This window comes from Passer montanus, unplaced genomic scaffold (assembly GCF_014805655.1).
Source record: "Passer montanus isolate IOZ18808 unplaced genomic scaffold, ASM1480565v1 scaffold26, whole genome shotgun sequence".
In the NCBI taxonomy this organism is placed as follows: domain Eukaryota; kingdom Metazoa; phylum Chordata; class Aves; order Passeriformes; family Passeridae; genus Passer; species Passer montanus.
The window spans coordinates 7,016,114-7,034,394 of record NW_024367261.1 but is presented as its reverse complement, the minus strand read 5'-3'; the positions used below and the strand labels follow the sequence as shown (position 1 = coordinate 7,034,394).

Sequence of the window (18,281 nt, the reverse complement as noted above, 5' to 3'; positions counted from 1 at the left end):
TTTCTCTCCATTAAACATGCAATACCTCTTTATTCTTGGCATGTCTCCAGTGTATGACTCAATCATAACAATATCTGTAAGCACTAAAACTATACCTTACAAGAAGTCATACAGAAAAAGAGATAACTATTAACAAGTAATTACTGTCCATGTAAAAATTTCACTAAGTTAACTTAAGAATATAAGTATTCAGGAACATTTTTTGGCACATTCACAGTATTTTCCTCTATCACAGCAAAAGCACTTGAAATGCCCTATTAAGGCACTACTGCTTTTTTTTCAGGATTCACTAGCTTCACTACTTATTCTGAGATCATGCAATGTTATTGTCTTTCTGAAAAAGTGCCTGAACCTTAAATCTCCCGCGAGCTCAAAATGCCAGCACAATTCCACAGCTCAGAAGGACAATACTAAGAATCGACTACAGGAAGAGCTCCTCTGACCCTCTGTCCTCACCTCTCTGTGAAGAAATGCATTTGATTAGGATCAAAGATTCTGCTCAAAACCTCAGGAGATCCTGGAGAGAAACTTCCAAGGGAAAGACATTTTAAATCAGATAAAACAGGCTGCATTATGAGGAAGGGAAGTGCTGCTGAAAGCAGGATTGTCAGAGCCAGCTGCAGCAGCACAAGTAACTTGCCTAATGTTTTGGGGTGTGCAGGATGAACAGAACAAATTCAGCCTTAAGAGTGAAATGCTGAGCTGAACTTCTCACTGTATCCAAAATCAGGAGGTACTCTTTACATTTACCAGCCATGAACATTCTTTAATAGATCTAATCCATGAGTCTAACCAAAGTGAATAGGACAGAAAAATAGGGATGATGTAAGATTCAAAGTGTGGAAAAGAGCACATAAGGGTTTGGAAGAAAAGGTATCTTTTCCGTGCACATCACAGGCTCATTTAACAATGAGCAATCACAGTTGTGCTACTGAGATTTTCAGTCTGTTTCCCCCAAATGCTTGTTTTCTTCTTCTGTGGCACTATTTATCTCCCATTCAGTTTCTGTGAGCTACTTACAAAATAAAGTCATAACAGTGACAGTCATAATAAAGATAGTCAGTCCTATCAGATTTATAAATTAGATCAGTGAAATAACTACACTGAGAAAAATAATTACTAAACCTATCTAAAGTCCTGGATCATCTCAGGTACTTAATAGTCCCTGCATGCCCAAAACCATTTGAACAGACATGGCAAAAACAGCAATAAACTTTATTGTAAGAGCAAAAACCAGTTGATAGTAACAAAAATTTCTTGCCCCAGCAGGGACGATTTTAATGTTGAGCCACATCATTATTGATGTTTTACAAAAGCAATTAAAATCTGCCTTTGCAGAAACAGTTTCTCCACAATTACTGTATATTCCTCATCATGCTCTACATTTTTATTTAACTTACAGTCTACAAAGCTGAGCTCTCTGAAAGATCATGGTATTACTATTTGGAACTCATCAGTACCCTTCAGTACATCACACTTTTAGTAAGCAGTCAGAAAGGGGCAATCAAAATGCAATGTGGTGTTCTCACTAAAGCATCTGACCACATGAAAAAACCTTCGTTTAAAAGCCATACAGCAGGACACCTTCCAGCCAGTTCTTTTATAAGCCAATACTTGTTGTCAAAGTAATTCTTAAATAACAGAAGAGGGAAGAAAAGCTACTTGTTTGAGTAATGACACTCTTTCTACCCATAATGCCTTGATGACAACAAAAAAATTGTCATTTTGTTTAAATAGGAGTATCTCCAAAATTTCCAATTCAAGGCACACAGAACAGAGGCAGGTGACATGTACCACATTATGCCATTAACCTCAGTGATTGATACATACAAATGAGTGACGGGCGAATCCTTTAATCACAGTGATGGCCCCAAGTTACTGACTCACTGTAGCTCTGCGTATTCCCACTGAAAACATTATTTCATCCAACTTCCTTTTAAACACAGTCCCTGGCATGAGTTCACAGAATCATAGAATTCTTAGTTAAGGGGTTGGAAAGGACCTTAAAGACCATCTGGTCCCAAGCCCTGTGCCATGGGCACATCTCCCACTAGATCAGGTTGCTCAAGGCCTTATCCAATCTGCCTCAAACACAGTTTTTCCAGTTAGTGCCCTTACTTTTCCACAATCTCAGTTTAAAAGGCAATTGTACCTCCTAGCAATCACATTAGGGACATGGTACTCTCCTGGGGTGTGTGGAGGGGGCTGCAGGGGAGAGGCCGGGGCTGCCAAGGGCCAGACACAGCCGGCTCCAGCTGGCTCCAAAAGCCCTGCCACAGGGCACCGTGGAGCTCCACAGCTGCCACAGGTGCAAGAAAGGGAAAAACACTGCCTGGCAGCGAGGAAAGAAGCGTGAGGGAAAGCCCTGCGAGCAGCAAGAAGAGGAGGAGGAGAAAAAGAAGAAGGAGGAGGTGCTGCGGGTGCTCCACTGGATTCCCCTGCAGCCGCTGGAGAAGAGCAGAGCGAAGCCGATCATCCCCCGCAGCCTGCGGCGGAGCGCGGAGCAGGAGCGAGGGGCAGGAGCCAGGGGCAGGAGCGAGGGGCAGGAGCCAGGGGCAGGAGCCAGGGGCAGGAGCCAGGGGCAGGAGCCAGGGGCAGGGCTCCTGGCAGTAAGTGCTCGAAGCCTGTGGGGACCCACAGCGGAGCAGCCTGCTCCTGAAGGACTGCACCCCTGCAGAACACCCGCGCTGGAGCAGTTGTTGGATCCCCAGAGCCCACAGGAATGCCCCAGGCTGGAGCAGGACAGTGTGGGGAAGCAGAGTCAGCGCAGAGGGGCTGTACTGGGCTGACCACAGCCTCCACTCCCCATCTCCCTGCACCACTCGGGGGAGGAGATGGAGGAGTCTCGGTCTGGGATGAGAGACTGAAGCTGAGCATGGGAAGAAGAGGGGTGGAGGAAGGTAGCTATAGTTTCTCACCACTCTATTCTATTTTTAATTGGCAATAAATTAAATTAATTTTCCCCAAGTCGAGTCTGTTTTCCTCATGATGGTAACTGGTAAGTGATCTTCCTGTCCTTATCATGACCCAAGAGTTATCCCATCTTATTTTCGCCACTGCCCTCGTGAGGAGTGGGAACAAGAAAGCAGCTGGGTGGGGGTCTGGCAGCCAGACAAGGTCAACCCACCACCCAGTGAAATAAATAAAACAACCCAGCCAAAACTGCCCCCCTCACCCCTCCTTTGTATGTCCTTTCAAAGGAGATAGAAACAGAAACAGAGACTTGATGAGGCCACTACCCTCCCTCTGACCCTCCTTAAGCTGCATTTTGGCACAAACAGTCACTTTCCTGACTGGGAGCCAAATGATACTTTTCCTCAAATAGGAACTCCCGACTCCTCCAATTTTTATTCTTCATTTGGCCTGTCATCAGCTTCTTAAGTCAAGGCTACTCTTCCCACAGTCACAGTAATTGAGAAGAGACTATTTTATCTACTGTTACCAGCAGATTATAGTGAAATCAACCAGCACGTACAAATACTATTTAACATTCTGGCATTCATATATGTACAGATAAATATATATACACACATACTCACTCTCAGGTGGACAATCCAGTATAAATTCTACACTTTAGCCTATATATAATATTGATATCCTTAATCTCTTTTTCATACAGACAGACACTGCAACTATCATGAATCCATAACTGCTAATCACATGAGGACAATTAAACAGTTGAGCAAATAATGGTCAATGTTTAAACTGGGAATGGATGCACAACTTCACCAGACAGGTCAACGTGACTGAAACTGAGAAAGGTTATGTTAAGTATAAAGGGCTCAACCCTGAAGTAATTTCCTTTGGTTGTTTTTTATAATCAGGTCTAATGACCCATTGTAAAACTATGTTTTGTGAAAGCATTAGACAGACACAATATGGACTAAACTCAGTTCAACCTATGTCCCTCATCTCCCTAAGGCCTAAGCTAAAAGCAGACTGTACACAAATACTCTGGTCCCACGCCTCCCACCCCCACAAACCCTTAATAACATGAGATCTGAGAGCATGTCTAGAAAGGAAGGGGGAAAAGACCTAAATCTCTGAAGACCTAAATTCAAAGCCAGAAAAGAAAAAGTTCTCCATTAAGCAGTTAACATTTCTCCTTTAAAATACAGAAGAAATATATTCTCTTGCCTACTGTAAACTGCTTATAGCCAAGCTTGTATACACACACAGACTTTCTTAAAAGACAGATTTTAGAGTGATTCATAAAAAGCTGACTTGAGCAGTCACCATAAAGACATTCTGCAGTTCCAAAGACAAATCTTCAGCTTATTAGAGCATACCATAGGAACTGGTCATCCCAAATAACTTTTGTATGCTGTACAGAAATTTTACTAAGTGATGCAACACACATCAATTATAGGCCCGTGTTCACCTAGCTCACAGACACTACAACTCCATAGCAATAATTTCATAACATTCTATGTCATCGTAACACCTTACTGGGAAACTAAGCACATGAGTGGATATGTTTGCCCTAATGCAAAAATTGCTGTAATCCAGACATAAAATTTGGGGAACGTGGAGATGAAGTAAGGTTTACTGAACTGTGAAATCAGAACCCTGCATGACTAAACCATTCTGTTTTATCAGGAAGAAGGAGAGACACACTGGCTACACAATTGTGGCTGTCACTTTGAGAAACTCAGTTCTGAGACTGTCAATGAATTATTTTGTCTGGTTCCTCACAGGCACTATAGAGGTTTCAGATTATAAATCACCATATCATATGAAAAGTATGTGAAGATGCCTCTAGTTAAAATATATCTTGGGACACAGTATAAATATTAATTAGACATGACCTGCATACAAATACTGCACTGCTATTGAAGATCGCTTCTGGAAGTGACAATTTACCTGCTAATTTACCTGCTAATTAGGAACTTTCAAAGATTCAATTCAACACTTATGATAAAAGTTAGGATGGCATAAAAATGAGAAATCACTAAGCCTCCTAAAAGTCTCTCTCTCTTTTAGCTGTCAGTGCAACAACAAATGTGCACATCCTTCTTTTCCATTTTCTGATGAAACAGGATAAAAAGATAAAGTCACATAAAAAGTATTTATCAGAATTTTCTCAATGAAGAGTTGGGAACTAACAATTACACTGTCTTCACACATATGTGGTAAAGACCACCACAAAGATACATTTCTTAAACTACCATCTCTTAACCCAGTAGAATGGAATTCTTCTGAAAACGTCTTCCTGACAATGCCCTTAAGACTGAGAAATAAAGCTAGAAGAAACCCTTTCATATTTCATACAAAGAGTTCTAAATAATTCCAATAAATCAGTTTTCTTTGGGAGTGCAGCAATATTTCAATCAAATCCAACAGGGAAGCCATTTTCATGAAAAACTGAAAAGATTTCTATTAGGGAAAAAAAATAAGGAAAAAAAGTTTTTCTACAAACTTACCCTTTTTGTAAACTGTGTACTACAAAATTCAAGCATCCAAGAAGAAACTAAAGTACCACTTAAGAAATGAGAAGACAGGGTAAGCTAGACTTTCAGACTTAAAACGAGCATCAGGGTAAGCTGTTTCCACCTTGGAATTTGGACAGAAAATCCAGACAGCTTAGGCTGACCAACCTACAGAGCTGTCCTACAGAGCATAGACACTATGAAGTTCCACTTACTCAGTTTTTTTAAACATTCAATATATAATATTTTTAAGCTTTCAATATATATGTATAACCACACTACAAGAGTATATCACCCATGCAAATGTTTAGCTTTTCTTTAAATAAAAAGGTGAACAAAATTGTGTTGTACAGCTATGACAAACACGCAACTTAAAAGGCGCAGGTGTAAGCGGGCTCTGAATTCAGAATTCATATTCAATCCCCTGTGCCACACCACCTCAATCTCCTGAAAGCATTAGCAGCCTCAGAAGCTGTTGTCAAAAATGTAGACTCATGAAAACAAAGGTTTACATTTCATTTGATCTAACATTAATTTAATCTTCTACCATGTATCTATTTTGTATAATAGAATATTCTAATCAACAATCCTGTTATCTACAGTATTTTACTTCACTTGGATAATGAAATTTCACAGTTAGAATCTTCATAAAACACAATGAAAAAGAGCTTCACATTCTTCTCCATTAGTAGATGATTCCAAAATACATAAAATAATGCAGCTTATTGAAGTAAATTAAATCAATATAGGTAAAAGCTCCATTTTTATGGCTGGCTGTTACCAAAGTAAGCCATTTTCCTATGCTATGATCTATGATTCTCCTTCCAATTGCAATTTTTTATGTCACAGATGGGTTACAGTTGGAGAGGAGCTATGGAAACCACTTGGTCCAAGCCTCTTACTCAATGAGAGCCACTGAAAGCCATCTCCCCACGACCATGTCCACAATATTCGAATACAGCCAGGGATGGAGTCTCTACCATCCACCTCCCCCAGTAACCTGAGCCCGTGCTTGGTTATGCTCACAGTTAAAATCTGTTTCCTGGTGTTTAGAAGGAACTTCCTGTGCTTTTTTTGTGCCTCTGGCCCTGTCTGTGGGCACCATAGAGACAAGTCTGTCTCACTTCTCTTTGCACCCTCTCTTCAGGTATTTATAGACTTTGATGTGATTCCCCCTCCCTGAGCCTTCCCAGGCTCTCCTATGAGGAGAAATGATCCAGTCTCAGTCTCTTAACCATCTCTGTTTAACTCTCTCCAGTATGTCAATGTCTCTCTCAAAACAGAGAGCTGGTTTTCATTCATTTTTTTCAAATGAAACTTTAGAAATCCTGCATTCCATTACCTTTTGGGAAATCCCTTATGGAATTGGCACTATGTATGGAATTCAGCAGCTCACTTTCTCCTTCTAATTCAAATCACTTTCAGTAAGCTACAAAGGAACAAATATCTTTCCAAAAATTCACACTTTTAAAGTTTAAATGTTCACTAACATTCCTATGAACATTATTTTCCAGCATTATATCAGTGTTTAAAATGCAATCTAAAAATTCATTCAGTGAAAATCATTAATTTAACACCTGCTACTAGATTATTTGTACTCCTTAACATTCAGTCATTACAACCTGAGTAATTATGTTATCAAAAAAGCAGTAATATCTGGAGGCAGTTTTAATATTACAACCCCATTTTTGTAAAGGGAGGGCATGCTGACCCAGGTTATCATCTTACTCCCTTAAGAACTAATAAAATTTGGGAAAAAGCAGATAGGGATCTAAAATACTGTTGTAAAAATCATGAAGCATCGTCATTTACAACATATTGTCATGAACACCATGATGTTTCTGGGAAAACAGTTTGGCTTATTAAATAGAAAATATGTACTGAATTTATTTGTTCTTTCTTTGTATGGCAAAGTAGTTTCTACCCCCCCAAAAATAGATGCCATAAGTTAAGGACAATCTGGAAAAAATACTGGTTGGGAGTACATAAAAGTACTCCTGAAAGCATTTAAAGCAACATGAAATCTTAAGGCCTTCAAACCACAAGTTCTAGAAGCCTTACACCACACTACACACTTCTGTAATAAAAGCTTTTTTTTCCTTTTAAAAATTTGCACTGCTTTAAACTTTTAGGCTGTAGTTTAAAAAAAAATCATATTCCACCATTAAAGTTAGTGACAATGTCTTGTGGACTAGACACTTGTTTATATTGAAAGTACAGCCAATTAAACTAAAACTTGTAATTTAAAGCTTCATGGAACAGTAATTTTTATGGCCTGATAAGTAATGGAGACAAACTTAGGTAACCCAGAAAGACCCAGACAAACATATTTATTTAACAGCAAATGTTTACTGGTCGGGCTACAGAAACAATACTGGGTTTTTTCCCTCCTTTGCTGCAAAGTCCTAAGAGTACACACACAAACACAGCCAGAGAGAACAAGGAAGAGAGTTACAAAAGAACATTAAACCAGAGGATAATTTATCTGCCCTGCTGAGAAGAGCTCAGGGAGGTAAGCCAAAACATCGAAAAGAAGAAAATACCAGAGAACTAAACAAAAGAAAGTAGAAGTGTAACACTCAACTAAAATAGTACAGGAGATTTATACAATACTCCACACCAACCACACTGATGAAACAATTTCTTGATGTCTCCTCTTGATCATTACCTACAAAACCAACAGCCTACAGAGCTCCTGACAGAAAATGTCTGAAATTATCACTTATACAAAGCATACATGACAAAGTATAGCACTGCCCAAACATTCAACTAGAGCACAAAGCAAGTGTTAGGGTGAGAAAGAACATACCAGCAGCACTTCTGCTAATGCTTACACGTTTCCAACCAGCTGCAATAGTTCAAGTGTGATGCTTACCTTTAATAGTTTCCTCCACAACTTCTACTACACGATCTATCTGCTGAACCTAAAAAAAGTCAGAAGGTAAATACCTAAGTAGTCAACAATTGGACATACTTTCATATTAACTAGTCTTTCAAGAGTGTCTTCTTCTGGATTAAGGGGGAGTAAAAATTTTTGGGCTGTGTTTTTAGCCAGTTTTTATTCTCTGTGGATCTTGGTCAATCTGCCAAAGGTAACTTTAAAATTCACCACCCAATTTAAACCAAATTTTGTCCTCAAAAATGGCAAGCTCATGTAAGTTTTGCAAAAATCACCAAATTGCTAGAAAAAAGTTCAGGCCTTTAGTGCTGTTCATGGTCTGTGACAGGCAATGGTGAACCAGGCACTCAGCACCTGGGTGGCTCAAACAGCTAAAGTGCTCCCTCCCCCCAGTTTCCACAGCAAATCAGTGGATGGTGGAGAAACCAACAAAAAGCTGAGGATATTGTCAGGGCAGAATATAGGGGAGAAAATTAATGATGTACTGGGGGAGAAAGACATTGGAACATAGAAAGAAATTAAAAATACTCTTGCAAAATTTAAGAAAACAAAACATTCTCTTGAACTTGATGCAGGCTGTGTTTAGAAATGGAGAGAAAAGCCCTCATGGTTTTCACAACACAGAATAATCTTTAATGATCTTTATATACTGTCTGCAATAAAGACAACAAATTTATGTTTTAGTGTTACATATGCCAAAATTCACCAATAATGAGATAAATAGTTCAATTATTTCTTAATAGATATATCAGTCTTCATTTACTAAAGTCCATGGCCATCACACTGTAGACATTGTGGCATACAAACTAAAAGGAATCAACATTAACACTGCAAAATTAAACACTCAGGAATTCTTGAAGCTGAGGTTATTTCCAGAGCTTGCATCCAAACCACCTATCCTGTGTAACTGTACTATAGATATTTACATACAATGCAGGAAAGCCAACTTGTCACACTTAAGTTTGTTTGCAATTTTCCCACAATATTCCTTTTTAAACACTGCTTCTCTACATTACATGAACTAGATTTACTATGATTTTAGCAGTCTTTTCCTTGGAGCTTGTTTTCCAGTTTGTTTCCAAAACAAGCAGAAAAGCACAAGTTGCAGATGCTTCAAGAGAAGAACCTGGACTGCAACAAGGAGCCTGGAACTTGGGTCCCTCATATCAAAGCCATTAAGTCTCTCTGCCCTAAACCACTGAGTTTGTCATTTCCTGTAAATACAAGACTGCACAATCTTGTCTACTTCACATTCATTTTTTCCAATCTGTCTAGCAGAAGTTAAAAAAAACCTCACCTATACAGTTGGAGTCTGATTTTAAATTCCCCACTGATGTCAGTGGGAGTCAGTTCCTTTCCTTGTCTGGGTGTTGGATCAAGTCCATATAAAAGTTTTTTTTTCTTTTCTTTTTTTTATTAACCTTTCGAAATACCAACTGTTAAAATAGGGATGTCCACCATTTCAGATTTTTTAATAAAGTATATTAGTTATGAATTCTAGAAATTAAGTTATAGTACTGCTAATATTTGCATTTTAATAATTTTATTGAAAAATAAATATATTTAAAGAATTTTCTGAATCACAAGCGTTCACATTACAGACAAACATATCTAGCAGTCAACTTACAAAGAAAGCACACATAAACAGTCATATGGAGCACATGCATATTTACATACTTGTGCACATATCCATTTTGGATATACTTTTTAAAATTATGACTCAAGATATTTAACATATGTACTTTCTACTAAATGTTTAAAAAATAAATAGAAAATTTCCTCTTGAAAATAGAAGTGTACATATTTAGAACTACACTACAGACAGGGAGCAAAGTCTATGTTATATTACCTAAAACACTATTGCTATGTCTCAGTACTAGACTGTTTACATTCATAACCATTTTAATCATTTAAAATATGAGAAATCTGGGTGGTTCATAACCCGAGCCACAAATTACTTTCTGCATCCTTCATCTGAGGAATTTTTGCATTGTTCCAAATCCCCTGTTGAATAAAGATAGAAAAAACCCACCAACCATTATATTGCATCTTCATTTTATTGGATAAATTAAATTATTCTCAATATGTCTGTCAAGAAGATGGCTCATATAAGTAATTAAAAATATAGGTCTGAGAGATAATGAGATCTGCACCTAGAAATGGATGTTTGTTCTGCCTTACATGTTATTTCCCACATTAAATATTTTTCATTTTAAATTATTGGAAATTATTTGGCTAATGCCCCAAGTGCTCAAGAAGAAAATGTGGAATGCTTCCAGTCTGCTTTTATGAAGACAAAAGTATCTTAGAAAATGTGAGGTGAATCTGAAGTGAGAAGAGGGAAAGGCTTAGAAAATTCTTATTTGGAAAAAAAAAAGGGGGGGGGGGGGGGGGAATGAAAAAGGAAAAAAAAAAAGACAAAGTCATAGTAATGAAATTTTCTTGAATATATAAAGGTCTGCTGGATTCCTTTCCTCACATCTCACTAACCTTATGGACAATTCTGCTCTGGACTGGTATCAAAGATACGTGTAAACCTACAGAGCAGAGCTCCAATAATGTCGCTCTCCATCAGGCATCAGGAATCCATGAAGCAGAGAGACATCCTGGTGGTGTATGAAGGAAATGACACCATTCCTCAGCATTGGTTCCACAGATCTTGTGGGACCTTGGTTTCAGCATAATTAAGTACATTTCAGACTTAATGTCCACCTCAAATGGTAATCCATTAGGAGGCAAACAGAACAAGAGCTACACACAGAACGGAGTTGACAGCTGAGTAGAACTATGCAAAAAGAAAAAACAAAACAAAACAAAACAAAACGCTCAACCACCACAAATCTGGGCTGAGATTGATATGGGCCAAGAGCACAGGCAAGGCTCGTGAACCCATGGAAGAGTAGCCAAAGCAGGAAACTGTCTGGTGAAAAAGCAAGGATAAAGAGCTTTATCAAAGCATGAAGGCTGAGTTGAGACAAAGGCCAGGAAAAATCTTTGACTCCTCCTGATGGGATCAGAGCTAGGCATAAGTGCAGCTCAGCAATCATTGTATCCATAATAACCCTGCACTGCCAAGCCCCCCACTAAACCATACCCCTAAGCACCACATTTACATGACTTTTAAATACCTCCAGGGATCATGACTCAACCCTTTCCCTAAGGAGTCTGGTCCAATGCATGACCACCCTTTACATAAAGAAATCTTTCCTAGGATCCAATATGAACACCCTAGGTGTGAGCATAATATCTATACAAAGCTACTTGAAGTAAAAGAATCTTTTTTTCTCATCTTGGAAAAAACCCTACACATTGATTCACATTGATATAGTTAAGAAACAAAATGGTCACTACATGGATAAAATAGTCTATCTTAGGTAATTAGAACATGCTATTTATAATCCTGAAGATTTAAACTCCAGTTCACCAGCTCTCAGTTTCATCTCACCTTGTTTAGGGATCTCTGCCAAATGCTGGATGTTAAAAGACTACTCAGCCTATCCCCTCTCTAAAGCCAGTAAAAGGGAAATACATGGCTTCAAAAGGCACCTCAGGTCTTCGAAAAATCTAAATTATTTTAGAGATAATTATCTTCATTGACCATAAAGAGAGCTGAGCAAAACAGAGTCTCAAATTACAGCATTTAGTCAAGATAAATCTAGGGCTTAATACATAACTTCAAAAGGCATGTGACTAGCCACCCTGGCTTCAGAGGGATAACATCTGTGTTTAAAACCTTTGCTGACAATACTGGCCATGGTAATGGGCATTACTCTGGGTTAGGAATGTATCCTGAGAGGAGAATCTACACAAACTTTAAAGGGAAGGGGACTACCAGAGATGCACATAAACAACTGATTTTCAGTGCTAAACACTGACACAGCTGAAGGATAATTCTTATCTAAATTAATTGCTACACCCTTTGATTTATAGGATAGTACATAACTGCTGCAGAAATTAACATTTTCTATTTGCACATCCAATTTTCAGTTTAAAAGCAGGTGCTTAACTGACACTCTCTTCTGACTTTCCAGGTTCAAGTGTGCTATCTGAATATCAACATGGGAATTCAAAAGCCAAAGCTGACCAGCTGAGATTTGTATGAAGTCATTCTTAGCCATAAGTTACCGAAGAAGAGTGTCCACCTCTTCCCAGGTTTTCAGCATGCTTTACAACAAGTTCTGCTAATTCAAATAATTCCATCAATTGTACTCCTAGGGAGTACAATTCCATCAAATTTGGCTTTCATGAAGTACATATTGGATATTTGCATTCATGCAAGGCTCTGTTTTAAAGGCAGCAGACAGGTTCCCAATCTTGAATGCAGTCTGGCCTTACAAACACTGCAAGGTAGGCAAGTATCACTGTGTCTGTTTTGCAAACATCATCAAAACTTTTATGAACTGAACCACAGAAATAACATACCATGTATCTTCCTCATTTACGAGGCCAAAGCAGTAGGGATGTACAGACACTTGGTAAGGTTCCAGTGATTTCCTTTCACAATGGCACTGCTAAAGCTCCGCTCACTGGAGCATTTTACAAATGAAGGAATAAGGTACATTAAACTTAAAAGTGTATACCAATTACAGATGTACAGCTTGAGAAATAAAGTGCTTGCTTTTTGTAATGCATTTAGCATTTTTACGCTGCACCATCTATTTTATAGCAGCACTCCTTTTGTTATGTGCTGCTGCTGGGAGTGTTCAGCACTCCCACTAATCACATTCCAGAGTTTCAAACTGGATATCAAAAGAAAATTACTTAAAGCTTGCCTTATACAGTAGAATAGGCAGGGGAAAGGGTCAGTTGGAGGTCAGGAGAACGCAAGGAGCCTTGGCAGAGGGCTTTTCATGGCTATGTATTTCTCCTGGAAGAAGTGGCTTCAGGCTCACCTTGGCCAAAGAGCCTGCAGTGCCCTACCATGCACGGGACCTGCTCCTTCTGACTCAGAGAGCAGCAGCAAAGGGGGGTTGCAGCCTTCCAGAGCAGCAACACTGGATCAGTTGTGTGGGTTTGTTCAGATGAAAGAATAGAGTGAGAGACTTCCCTTGGGTGATGGATGTAGGGCAGGAGGTGATAGGTCCTTGATGCTAGATGTTACACTGGGAAAGATAGAGAAGGAAGGAGAATTGGAGTTCTCATTCAGGATTCACTCACTTGTGGAGCTATTGTATGCCTTCAATGGAATACATATGTGGATTAGGCCCCATGCTTTCAGTCTGCACAGCAAGTTTGATGATTTCTAAGTATGGATACACGGGCCTTCTGAAGCCTCTTAAGACCTATAAACTCCCAGCAACCTGACCAGAGGTTCCAACACATAGCATCATTTGGAGATCAAGTACCTTAAAACTCCAGAAAATGTCAATGAAATAAAATATCCCGTTCCAATGGCTCAACTATCACTGAGAGCAAGGGTTTTGCATGTTCTTGTATGCAGATGAGGAAGTGAGGAATCACTACCATTACCTACTCCATTCACGGGCCCCAAAACATAACCCGTCAGCTAAATCTTTCATTCCCTCTTGTCTCTCCTTTTCCTTCCCCTAAGATCCCCTCAAAAGAATCAGCACAGTCACACATCCTACTTCTCAGCAACTAAAAATGAAACGTGATGGATAACTACATAGGAGAAGTGATGTCCCTTTGCACTGCATAAGCACTTGAGTTTGAAGTGAGTACACCACAAACACAAAGGAGTAAACTTTGGAAACCACCAGAGGGGAACTGGCTGTGAACCTCTGTAATGCATCATTATGTGCTTCAGGAACTTTACACCCTTGGCAGGTTTATTACTGCCTAGAATTTTCCCATTCCACAAAAGAGCTCCTTCCCCTTGTCATGTGGCATTATGGTTTGCCTTAGACAAAGCCTATGGCAAGGCCTCAACCCACATTTTGTTTATGAAGTGGCAATTATTTTAAAGAAACACAGAAGCACAGTAACATCACAAATGGTAAGAAGGATATGAAGCCCTTCCTTTCCTTCTGCCCAAATCAGGCAAGAAATAAAGAACAGTGGAAGTTCAGTCCTGTATTTTTCAAATGCAGATCAAAACAAGCTCTGGTTTAATAGGATTTCTCTGGTGGTTACAACACAACTTCCTCCTCCATCGTAACAAGAGGAGCCGAAGAGCCTCTGACACACTGCCTTTAGAAAACCACCCTGAGGGAGTTCTAATTGCTGGTAAATAAACACATTCTCAGACAACACAGTCTTTAAAATAAATATTGAAAAAGAGGAAAAAAAAAAAGGCAGGGGGAGAGAAAATAGCAGAATTTATATAAGCAACAATAAATCAACTATGTCCCTCAGATAAATTGAAGACAAGACCAAGCTGGTATTAAAGAAAGATTTTCAAAACTGTACCATTAATGCTTAAAATTTTAAAGTAGAATCAATATCCTATTGCCAACAGAACATTTTCTATTTCTCAATTCTGCAAAAACTGCCTTTCAAAAATATTTTGCAATAATAAGATAACAAGTCTTGTTCTTTAAATACAGTCACCCTCTCACACACATTCTTTATAAAATGGGAAGAAAATCTTAAATGTACAAACTGAAAACATAGAAAATAATATGCTCTTAGCTTTGTTTTGGTAAATAGTTTTGCTTCAAGGTTGAGACCTTTCTGAGCTGAGGGATCTCTTATTTAAAGCACAGTAAATTTTTCCACAACAATGACAGCCAGAGGACAGTGTCCTTATTGCAAAGACTACATTTCAGTATTTTCAGGTCTAGTTTCCAAGTACTTGGGAATACTGTATTAACACCTAATTCATCTCCTAACAGAAATCTTTCTGTAAAAAATAATAATATTTTTCATGAAACACTGGTTCTAGGTACTCAAATGAAGATGACAAGAAGAGGTTAATTTTCAGAAATTACATGTTACCTAAAAGAATTTTTTTTAAAAGAGCGGAAAAATGTATAAAAAAAATCAAACTTCCCAATTTTAATAGGTTAAATTCATCAAAACTGAAGCATTAAATTACAGTCTTGGTCAGAGGATAGTGATTTGCTCATTTTTGTCCCCTCTGTCTACATATGTGTAGGTATTATACTGGCTATAACAACCAATTATGGATCAATAACTTTGCGGCCTCTAAACAAAGAGGAAATCCATTCACCCATTATACTTTTTTCTTTTCCAAAGGTGATTCAATGATACAGTATTCAATGACCACATCCCACAGAATACTGAAAACACTTTATTACTTAAGTCAATGCTCTGTGGTTTCATTTTCAAGGTAAAACTTGGTAACTGTTTAACAAGTCAGTCACCAGTGGATTTAACTCTTCAGACTGCCTCAAATTTAAATGAAATAATAATTGATATTTTCCATTCTGCTTAGTAGTGTGAAGTAAAAAAAAAAAAACACCAAACCCTCGTCTGTGTCTGTGTAATTCATATGCTCTAGTCCCCTACACTTCTTCCACTGATTTTAACAAAGGTCTTAAGGCTTGTCTTAGAGCAAATAAACTGTGATATTCTTAAGAATATGGTAACTGATACCTTCATCCTGGATGAAGCCTGGAAATTTTCAGGCTTCAAAGGGCACTGAAAGTCAACTCCAACAACAACATCTTTTTCTCTCTCCCCTCATGCCACAGCCAAATCAAATCACCCTCGACTGAAGGAAGGTTTAAATGTTGTATAATGCAAAAAGATGAACAGAAGGAGGAAATGGCAGGAAGCTTCTCTGCTGCTTTTTCCAGGAGAAAGGCAATAAAGTCTAGATATTGACATTGACCTATTGCAAACATTTATGAAAATTTTGGATTTCTAAAGATACATACCCCTATAATACTCAAGCCTTTCAGGTACTCCTGGCGAGGTTGGGCTTGTGGCACGCAGCCTGCTAGAACAACTTTCTTCTTCCCTTCTTGAGCTTTCCTAAAGAAGGACAAACAGTGTCAATATTATTTTTTAATTATAATTTTCAACTTCAATACAGTCATATTATGCATGTGACAACAGAAAGCAATCACAATGAAGACCTCACCAAATCAGAAGCAACTTGAGCATGTCTGAGCCTCAGAAACCAAAAAAACCAACACAAAAGAACGCCATACGAAGCTACAGCACACCTGGTTCAGTTTGGGGAGTATGCACAGAGACCATGACCATTGCACATCTTGGACAAAAACACAATCTTGAAACCCCTAATCAAGTTCACTTACGTTTACTTGCCAAAATGGTAGAAGAGAAACTGGCCAACAAAGATGGGACAGAATAATTAACACTGATTCAAGAAGTTACACAGAATGCAAGGGACAGAGGACAGGATACAGGCAGGAACCCCTAGCTCAGAACAGACACATTTATGCAGCACCAGTCAGAACTGACCAGTTACATCAGTCATCTGATGTCTACTTAAAACATTTATTTACTTTGAAATATGCAGTTACTTGAAAAAGTTTAAGTATTTAAGCATATTGAGCACTTTCAAACTTTAAGTACTTGCCTCTGGCAGAGAAACATTTGTCTGGATACCTTACATAATTCCTTAGCTTTAACACTATCTTAGCATCAGGCCAGAAATCAAAAAGCTAAGATGAAATGGTTAACACCGTTCATCTCGTTAGTAACATTTTTACTCACTTTGAATTCAACAGTATCAAGTATCAGCACTGAGCCTCAAAACTGATGGAAGGCCTGCACAGAACTAGCAGCTACACACAAAACAGTGAGATGCAAAACCTGCCAATGTCCATTAAACTCTGAAGATCATCCATTACCACAACAACCAACACACCGACTGTGTCAACAACGTGCAAAACACAAAAGAAGGAAAGTGCTGAATAATATTAGGAGATTTGGTAGGTCTAACATATTATGGGTTGCTCAAAGAACAATCTTTCATGGTTGCATGTTGTATCACGGCTTCTGTCAAACCGGAACCTGGATCTTTTCTCCAGCAATGTATGAATTCATGAAGTGTTCACTGTTATGTTGGAATAGGCTAAGACACATCACAACACTTTTCAGAAAAAATTGCCACAATACACAGGTACTTAGACAATTTTATACTCTTCAGCTTGCTTGAGCTGTCTGCAAGATGAATGCACTAAAGGAAGTGATGTTCAACAAGCACATGAACACTAAATGAGTATCTGTTGACCTCCAGCAAAGGGAATTTTAACAAAGAAGCCCCAAACCAACCTAGAGTGGTACCACAGAGAATTTTCCTGTTCAGAATTTTCACTCCACACTTGTTATATGGATAAATCTGTTTACAATTTACAGCTCAAATGAAAGCTCAAAACAATACACAGATTGCAATAATAAAGGAGATCACAGGCCATTTTGCTAAATACTTGTGTTGGCTGCTGCACTAAAATGAGGTATTTTAAAGGCAAGAAACAAACACAAGTGAGAAATAAGAAGTAAATAGATTATGACTTTTACTTCATATCCAATATAAATGCAGCAAATACCTATAAGATATTTGATTTTGTTTTAGTGGGACTTGCAGGAAATATTCAGACATTCATCACACAGAATCTTGTTGGTCCTCTACTTGCACAGTGAGTGTATAATATAAATGCACATCTTTTCATCTCTTCCTTGATTATATTTCTGTGGGTAAAGAACTATGATGAGAAGCTAATTTAGTATATTTCTTCGGCACAGAACATAGAAACATGTCTCCAAAATCTGTAATCCCTCTTTTCTTTCAGTGGTAAACATTAAGGGTTTTGCAAAACTTCAGTGGAGGTTACCTACTACATATCCAAGAAAAAATAAGAAAATAAAAATCATACTTCATGCTTTACCTAAAAATGTCACATAGCACCATGTGACATTCCACTAACTCACAGGATAAAAATCACTACTTATATAGTCTAAGAGACTCAACCTAATGCCTGGAGGCAAGACAATAAGCCCTGTCTCCAGCAAACAAAGCACACATCCCTAGGCAACTTGGCATCTGGTATAATGTGCTG

At 38.4% G+C, this 18,281-nt stretch overlaps 1 protein-coding gene across 2 annotated transcripts in view; it reads right to left on the bottom strand.

Annotated features, from left to right (window-relative positions):
* The window catches only part of CDKAL1 (CDK5 regulatory subunit associated protein 1 like 1), a 381,816-nt gene that overhangs the window by 246,138 nt on the left and 117,397 nt on the right, over window positions 1-18,281 (bottom strand). For both annotated transcript variants that reach the window (XM_039712037.1, XM_039712038.1), the window contains exons 6-7: window positions 16,131-16,227; window positions 8,305-8,353 (exon numbers count right to left, since the gene is read on the bottom strand). In XM_039712037.1, coding sequence (XP_039567971.1) covers window positions 8,305-8,353; window positions 16,131-16,227 — 146 coding nt within the window. The remainder of the gene's footprint in view (window positions 1-8,304; window positions 8,354-16,130; window positions 16,228-18,281) is intronic.